General features: G+C 40.5%; 1 protein-coding gene across 3 annotated transcripts in view; it reads right to left on the bottom strand.

The window, feature by feature from the left end:
- LOC102311594 (zinc finger protein aebp2) overlaps window positions 1–8,767 on the bottom strand; it is a 24,758-nt gene that overhangs the window by 2,551 nt on the left and 13,440 nt on the right. Inside the window, exons 7-8 of one of the 3 annotated variants that reach the window (XM_005929098.2) lie at window positions 1,650–1,763; window positions 317–346 (exon numbers count right to left, since the gene is read on the bottom strand). In XM_005929098.2, coding sequence (XP_005929160.1) covers window positions 317–346; window positions 1,650–1,763 — 144 coding nt within the window. Of the gene's footprint in view, window positions 1–316; window positions 347–1,649; window positions 1,764–4,420; window positions 8,752–8,767 lie in introns of those variants that run through there. The other 2 variants (XM_042221970.1, XM_042221971.1) reach the window with 2 other exon arrangements.

Genomic DNA, 8,767 nt, shown 5'->3' with positions numbered 1-8,767 from the left:
TGTGTGTGTGTGTGTGTGTGTGTGTGTGTGTGTGTGTGTGTGTGTATTAATGATGCTGTAGTAAGTAAACTACATAAAATATATTGTTATCCAGTTGCTCCTTTAAGTCCTGTACTGTTCGTTTGTAGCTCAGGTTCACATTAATAGCCTATTCAAATTACTTGTGTACCTGCTGTAATTGATTAACATGACTACTAGTTGGCTTTGAACCAACATACATGCCTTTGTATATAGTAGAGAGTGTCTAAAATCCATTTTTTAAAATGATTTTATTTATACTTCACAAACACCTCGATGTTGAACATGTTCAGCTTACCTGCGCTTCAGACGCTTTTGAGGAAGTGCTCTGAAAAGAAAGAAACATTTTTAGGACATCCCACAGAGTTGAGTCTGTTCATCTGCACGTAGCGTTTTTAGTGGGAGAAACGTTGTAGATAGAAAACACTACGTCCAGATGAACAGACTCAACTCTGTGGGGTATCCTTACCTGGACGATTTAGCATGCATCAAGACACTTTTTCAAGAGAATCTTCGTGTGCTTGAGCTGATTTCAGGCGGATACATTTCATCACGGAAGCACTGCCACTATGACGGTCTTTTATTCCATCTCATATACATGAACAGGAGTCCAAACAAATAATATCTGCTGCCATAAGCAGCAGCTACAACATTTGTTTTGGGATTTCATGCACGAGGACAACCTTGACATAAATTGGCTAGGTGCTGACGGTTATATTCAACTATGAAACCAGAGTCCAGCAGCAGCCTCTGCAGTTACTGAGCCTTCACCTCTAATTAAAATCAGCCAGCCTGTGTGCTGATTAGCACACTTGTGTGCCATATATCTCTGGTAAGATGACCACTTTGTTATTTTAGGCACATTGTTCCTCTTTCAGGATTCATTTTCAGACTTTTATGGGGTGCCATAAAGTTACCCTTGTTTTCTCATGTCAGTGACGAGTGCAAGTCTAGAAGAGCTGTGCAGGATTCAAATAATATCATAGCTAATGTTTAGTGGTGTGTGGTGCACTTGAAGACAGAAAATGTGGTCCACTGAGTTGCATTTGCACAACAGCAGGAAATTACTTTTTCCTGTATTAAAACTGTATTGTGACAAGTTCCATTTTTAAAAAAAATAAAAATAAATTAAAAAAAAAAAAAAACAGGGTCATGTGGAGAGCAACACTAACAACTTATTATTCATTTTATGAATTTATCAGTTGCTCAGTAAAATGCAATCTGCATATATGCAAGTAACAGAAAAATGCATCTGTACTTTAACCAAAAGCTGACCTCTCTGACCAGCCTGCACAACAGATAATGTTTTTCGCCTTACAAGGAACACAAAACGCGTTTTCTCTGTATCAGGTTGTTGAATCCTATCTGCTAAAATCATGAGTTGGTGCCACCTGCTGGAAGAATGGTAAAGCACATGGACACAAACAACCTCACAGACCTACTTGCAGAAATTCTCACATACACATAGCTGTGCAGGCAAAAACCTTAAACACACAAGTGTCATTTTAAATAGGTAATATTTACCCATGTATTTGACTGCAGTAAAACACCGATCTGCAGCACTGTGCCATTGTGCATTCAGACATGCATGCATGCAAACAAAAAGGTCACTGGCATTGTCACACACTCACCGATAGATGTTGGGATCTAATAGCATGGCTGTGTCCTGTGGCAACTGGGATAAGTGCACCACTTTAGTCTTCAGCTGAGATCGCTCTGTTTCATTCACCCACACGTCAGGCAGTCTGCGAGACAGCACACACATGCAGAAAGAGGACATGTGGTCAGATTTCAAGGTTACAAGACGAAGATGAGGATACCGAGGACGGAGTGGGAGTAGGGTCGAACGCAGCAGGGTGGGAAAGATGTAGCCTCAGTGAGTCAAATGAACACGTTAACACCTATCTCTGAAGACTAGGTATGTTTCTATAAGTAACCAAACCACAGAAACAGACATACGTGCACAAGTGACCAGACTAGCACACACAAAGGGTGGAAAAAGTGTACTTTCCTCTCATTTGCATGATCAGATCGTATGTGTCAGTGATTTCTTTTGCAAATTTTACTACAAAATGGAAAAACTGGCTTAGAAGTACAATGAGAACAGACTGATTATATTCCCCCTTAAAATTCAATTAGAGAGTGTGTTATATTAAATGCTGAACTGAGCAGTAGCACCTTACTGCACCCACAGTATGGGAGTGTGCCGAGTAATGGCGTGGCAAGTTGAGGTGCAAAAGAAAGAAACAAAGAGCTTAGCAAGTCTGCTGCGCTTCCCCTCCTTCCTACAGCCCCCACCTCCCCGTCTCCACCCCCAGCGTTCCCCCGTCACTATGTGCGTCATCACAGGAGCCCCCAGAGACACACACACACACACACACACACACACACACACACACACACACACACACACACCAGGCGGCTGCTAGGCAAGCATGCAGTCACCAAGCCAAATCAGTCATTCACATGCCTAGTCAGCCCATTCAGCATTATGGTGTGCAGGTATCGCTTCAGATGTTGCAGAGTTGAAGGTAGAGGTGAAGAACTAAAGAGAGAAAATATATTGCAAAACTGACAAATGAAGGACAGGAAAGTATGGAAGGAGGGAAAGCAAAATGAAGTGGCAGTGGAGGCAGGGATGGCACACATTGAAGTAAAATGATTCACTTCAGTGGTTGCAAAAACCCTTTTATGGTATGTTTAAGTGCCTGGAAGGTGCTGCTAGCTGCATAATGTATATATATATGCTTTTGCTCAAGTGTGTGGTTGCAAAGGACTACAAAATACCCCAAATCATGCAAAAACATAGCTTGCTCATGCAAATGCTGTTCCAATCATTGTTAGATAAGGGCATATGCTGTCTGTTTGGTTGTTGTTCTTTTTTAAGTTTGAAAAAAGTAAAGAAGTGTGATGCTAAGTTGTTTTCCTTTTTGATTCTGCAGTGCACAAAGTCCCTCTATCCCCTTTAATGGTGGGGAGAGAAGAAAGAGGAAGCTGAGAAGAGGCAGAGATACAACAAGAAACAGCCCCCTTCAAAGCAGCTTTACAGTTTGGATTACTCTTGAGTTAGTGTCGTTCTCCAAAGCAAACCTCAAATGACAGAGGTGGACCTGCGGAGTGTTAAAAATGCAGTAAACACCTGTGTGTGTGTGTGCTCGTACTTACACATGTAAACATCTCACAGTAAGTGCGCTGTGGTACTGATGACTTATTATATCCTTGTGTCTGGGAAATGCATAAGAAGGCTGCACTGGGGGGAGTGGGGGCAGCATGTTGCACGTGTCGAAAATACACACACACAAACACTCCCAAAGTGCTCATATCATTCACAAACACACGTGCACATTTTCAAAGCCCTAAAAGATCGAAAACCCCCATTCAGTCACATAAACCAAATAAAGACAAATGGATTTGTTTTATTTTCAGGAGGAGAATTGGGAAGGTTATTTGCCTCGCGTCTTTATGAGCCAGAAATGTATATTGTGCGGGAGGCCCTCTGTTGAGAAAGCTACTGGGGAACGCCTGCCAGAGTGAAGCTCGTCTTCAACCCTGAATTGATGGCTGGCTCCAGGCCTTGAAGCTCCCAGTGGTGACAGAAGCAAAAGGTTTATCATAAACCACTAAAGAGTATAATCAGATTGGTAAAATATTAAATGGCTTTATATGAAGTGTCCTGATAAACTACAAAGAACAGGAGGCTCAGAAAGCCAGTTCATTGACTATAAAACTCACTGCAGCCTAAAGAGAGGCTACACCCCATCGGCACCCCAACTTCCTATTACGATTTTACACCACAATACTTTAGGAATGGTTCTATTTAAAATACAATATACTTTTATATATATTCTTAAAAACGAATTCAAACTTCTGAAATTCTGAGATTTTAGATGCGTTTTGTCTTCCCAGAGATCACGTTACTCCTTGCTTAGTCAGGTTTACACCACAGATTCAAACCCAAGACCTAGTTGGTAAAAATAGCAACAGTGCTAACCAAAATCAGTTTAACAATTAAAAAAAAAAAATGTAATCAACATGATAAATGCTCAAAGAATAACCTCCTCCTTCACTCTATTATGCTTACTGCCAAGGAGTCAAGTCACACCTACTCTACTCTCAGCCAGGAAAAACCCATTCATAGTAAATAGAGCATAGGTTACATCAAATGGACATTCACACTAATTTTTCCTAAAATAAAAATAAATTTATTCTCTTTCAAAACTTACATTTTAACTACTGATTTTATCTATTGTTCTGATTTTATCTGTTTTGATTTTATATACTGTTTTTTTTTTGTTAATTAGTTTGTTTGCTTGTTTTAATCAATTTTAAATCATTCTTTTTATCTCTTTTTGTTTCTAATGTCTCTGTAAAGCACTTTGAATCACCTTGTTGTTGAATTGTGCTATACAAATAAACTTGCCTTGCCTTTTTTTTTTTTGAGAGGAGGGGGGGGGCTTACATACATGTCTACTACAGACAGAATGCGTGGAAGGAAGTGGATGTTCTTGACACGGTCTTTTTCTTCCTATCAGATCAAATTAGCAGCTCTTGAGTTTCACAAGCAAACTTAGAAATAGCAGTGATGCAGGTTTATGCATTAATTCTCTTGCCTCGTGTCAAAATTTATGGTGCAGAAGTAACTGGTCAGAGACCCACCAGACAATCCCCCCAGTGCGCTTTCAAAATGTAGTCAGACATCATAGATCAAAGCTACATCGATCTTTAGTACATTTAGAGACAATTCTGCATGCTTACTCTTGCAAACTTGTGACAAAGTTCCCCGGGGCAGACTGAAAACAGAGCAGGGAAAAAAAAAAGAAAATCTAATTTTACACCTTTTTTTCTTTTCTACACAGTGAATACCCCCCGCCCTTTTTTTTTTCCTTTTTATAAAACTGTTTCTGCTTAAGTGACTAGAATAAATATTAAAGGTGCTTCTTTTGGAAACTGTTGCTTTTTTGTTAGATCTCCACTAGCTTGTATGGCAGCTGCCTAAAAGTAAACAAAGCAATAAAAAAAATTAGAATTTGGGGGAAAAAACATAACAAACATTTAAGAGATAAATCCATGTTGGGAAATATAAGCTCCGTCTAGTTTTTTCATAACTATGTGCAGGACAGATTCGGTGGCTGGAGGTGTTCATTGTTAGTGACTGTGTATTCTAGTGTTAGTTATTCAAAAGCAATCAACAGCATGCAGGGGATCCACTCACCCATCCATCAAAGATTAGACTCCAATTATGGTTCTCTCGCTCTCTCTCCCAGCCCTCCCATCCCCCTTTTCCTCCTCAGTGAACTGCTGGTAAATCTCAGTTCATAATGGCTCATGTTAATCAGTTACTCATTAATCCAAATGGAGTTAATGAGTGTCAGTCACACAGTGAATGGTTAGCTTGAGCATTAATAAACATGACTTCCCACATTCACACAGCTAATCATTGACTCAGTGGCTGAGAAACATATGTGCACACATGCACATTGCAGCCTGTATGCTTACATTCTTCCTTATCCTTAGGGTATTCTACCAAATTACACATTTAGAGCCGCCTCAGATGTGTGTAGGACAAATGATGATGGAGTGACTTTCGACACTTTGTCTGCTTTATCATCATTTACAGTTCCTCACAAACTAGGCAGTGTGTGCTGTGACTTTTTTAAACGTATTCTACATATGATTTTCATCCTATAAGTGATGTCATCACTTACAGTCTAATTCCTTGCACTATCCCACAGATGTGATAACATGTTTTTCACTCATTGTTGAGTGTTTCTCATTTCGGGCTGATCTGCTGCTCTTTTCTCTCTACCAGGTTTCTTTTTCTTTTGGTCTATTAGTCTGTATTTCATATTACCTTAGTGTCAAAACTCCCCCCGAGACCCACAATGAGCCTGTCAGTGGAAAAGATATCAGGCACCTCCGTCAGTTCACTTTGTTTTAACCTCATTGTCACTCCCATGGAAACACTTTGCGCCTTTTCTGACTTCCAACTTGTCTTCTCTTCCAGTTTTTAGCTGGGAGAAAGCATACTTCGTTCTTACAACATCCTCACCACTTTCTCCACTTCTCCTCAAGGTAAATATGCTTTCTTAAAAAGAGAAATAAGGCCAGACTGACTTAAAATTATTCTGAACTCACAAACATATGTGTGGCGGTAAGACTACAGTGGTCAGTGTGCAAGTCTAATAAATCCAAGGGTAGTTTTTCATGAGCATTCATTTCTTGTGCAGGGTAAGAACATTTCTATGCATGTATTAGTGAACGAGGCCAAATGAGATCAAGTGTTCTTTTCTTACTTCTCTTGCTAGTTAACGAGACCTGGCACAGGTTCTTGGCTATGGATGAAAAGCTTCTTGTCTGAAATCATAGATTTATTGTTTTACAAACCGGTAAATGTGCCCCGAAAATCAATGTAAACTAAAAAAATGTGCCTCTGTAAGAAGAAAGCCTGACAGACTAAAGAACTTTATCCAACAAGAGGTGGCAAAATAGTCACCTCTAAACTTAATAGAAAAGACAGCCTAGCAAATGTTGTACAAGCAAACTTAGTTCGGTCCCCTGGTCAACTTTCATCTGTTAAGAGGTACTCAAGCCACCCTCACAACCACGCGGCTTAAGACATTACTGTAACCCCCCTCCGTAATGGGATAATTATCCATATTAATGACCCAAGCACTCCTCTGGCCCAAGGCAAATGTATGACTCAGTACTACCACTGCCTTCTTCTGCATGAACCAAGGCGTCTCATTCTTGCCTTCCATCTTTCTGTTAAATCCCCTCCCTATCATTCATTCCCTCTGATTTCATTCTGCCTCTTCCTCACATTTCTCACTCCCACAGCCATTTTGCTCCCACTCCTATTTCTCACTTTCCTCCTATCTCTGTCCCTCCTATTCTTTTCCTCATCTATTCTGCCTGCATCTGTCTTTGGGGTCTCAGCATCAATCTCAATCTTTGTCTCTCTGTTTGGAATTAATTTGAGAAATGTTTCCTAATCACCAAACTTCATCTCTCTCTTCCTTTCCCCACTCCCTTATTATTTCTCCCCACATTAGATTAAACTCCCACATGCATGGAAAGCAGAAGGTTGTAGAGGTGGATCGGAGATGGGAAAAGGAAAGAAGAGGAGGATGGACTGCAGAAACATCAGAGAATAAAGATTTTTCTACAGTCTGTTCAATGGAAGCTTTTAGCAGACAGCTGGATTTGCAAACTCGTGCCAGTACTCCCGTCTTTGCCAGGTCCCTTTGTTTTCAAACTATTTCTTTGCCACCACTGACCTTGTTCTCGCTCCCCTTCCTTCTCTGTTTCTAGTTCTTTCCCGCTTATCTCTCGTCATCCTTGTTCTCTTTCTCAGTCGGCACTCTGATCATTTTCAGATGCCTTTCAGTCAAAACCTTTAATAGGAGTGTGGGAGAGTTGGGAGTTTGGTTGGATCTACCCGTGAGCAAAAGCCCTACTGACAATCACAGAGTTCTGTGAAGCTCTCTCTCTTTTTGCTTCCAATGTTCACCTCCAGTGGACTGAGCCCAGGAAGGCTAAGCTGGCAAAAGGCATTTAAACGGGTGATGACTGTGCAGAACGGTCCAAGTCTCAGTGGGCTTAGTACAAGTTTATCCATTCATTCAGCCAAGTAAGGAAGATTTATAACAAGCCCCGACATGAAGGAAGCCCAGATCGCTGCATGTGCAGCTGGATGACACATACTCGTACAAACTGCTACAGCTCAAAGAGGTAAATTTTGTACAAGTGGTTCAGTCTTTGGATTGTTACAGATGTGGAGGTTTGTACAAGAGGTGTTGAGCTGCCTTGTTGTACACTGGTTACATTTACATATTATGGCTTACAAATATTAGTATAAATTATTATTATTGTGTGGCCATGGCTGAGGTGGTAAAGTATGCTGCAAACCTGCCCTTGGACAAGACACCAAATCAGATGGTAGGTGAGCATGGCTGCGCTGCCACCATTAGTGTGCAAGTGTGCGAATGAGAAACAAGGATAAATGGGACTATATCAGTGCAGACCATTACCCCCAAGCACCTTGTAACTTGAGTTTTGCAAGGTCCTATAGAAATAAAGTATATTACTTTTTAACATTCCACATTAATTATTAACAAATGTCAGAGTGCACGTCTTCTCCTTCTCAGTGGGGTTAAACTAGTGAATTAGTTCATCTCGTAGTCAGACCCAGAAGTATTTGCACAACAAGGTTACTACAACAACTTAAAGACTGTCCCGTTTACAAGGCAGACATGCAAGTGTCAGGTTCAGTTTCAGTTCAAAACCCAAGATGGTTCATACAGACGCCCCTGAAGCATGAATAGTCTCACAATTTAGAAGTCAGAGGAGGCCTGCCAAAACATCTTTAAAACATGCTGGCACTTATTTTTTGGCTTATACACAGTCTATCAAAAACAAGCATCCCATTTCAAAAGGATATATTTTTGAAAGTAATGGACATAGAAGCCTGCAGTAAATTTTAAAATACATATCTAAATATAAAGCTTACAAAATGTGTCTCCCTCCAGACTCGTGGCATATATCCATACGATAGTCAAACCCATCCCTGGAGACACTGCAGTCGTTATACTACATACTGGCAACCACATGAAATTCACAAATCCCTCCTTTCTAACGGTATGTGTTTCGATCATTGCCAGTGAACAGCTAAGGAACTAAAGCACTATGAAATCGAAAGCTTACACCCTGTATATTATTTAATATAAGGCAAATTAGAGCTGGGCGATAT

The sequence above is a fragment of the Haplochromis burtoni genome, unplaced genomic scaffold (assembly GCF_018398535.1).
Source record: "Haplochromis burtoni strain Fernald_Lab_line unplaced genomic scaffold, NCSU_Asbu1 Contig_77, whole genome shotgun sequence".
NCBI lineage: Eukaryota > Metazoa > Chordata > Actinopteri > Cichliformes > Cichlidae > Haplochromis > Haplochromis burtoni.
Note: the sequence above shows the minus strand (reverse complement) of the source record. Positions and strands in the feature narration are given on the sequence as shown.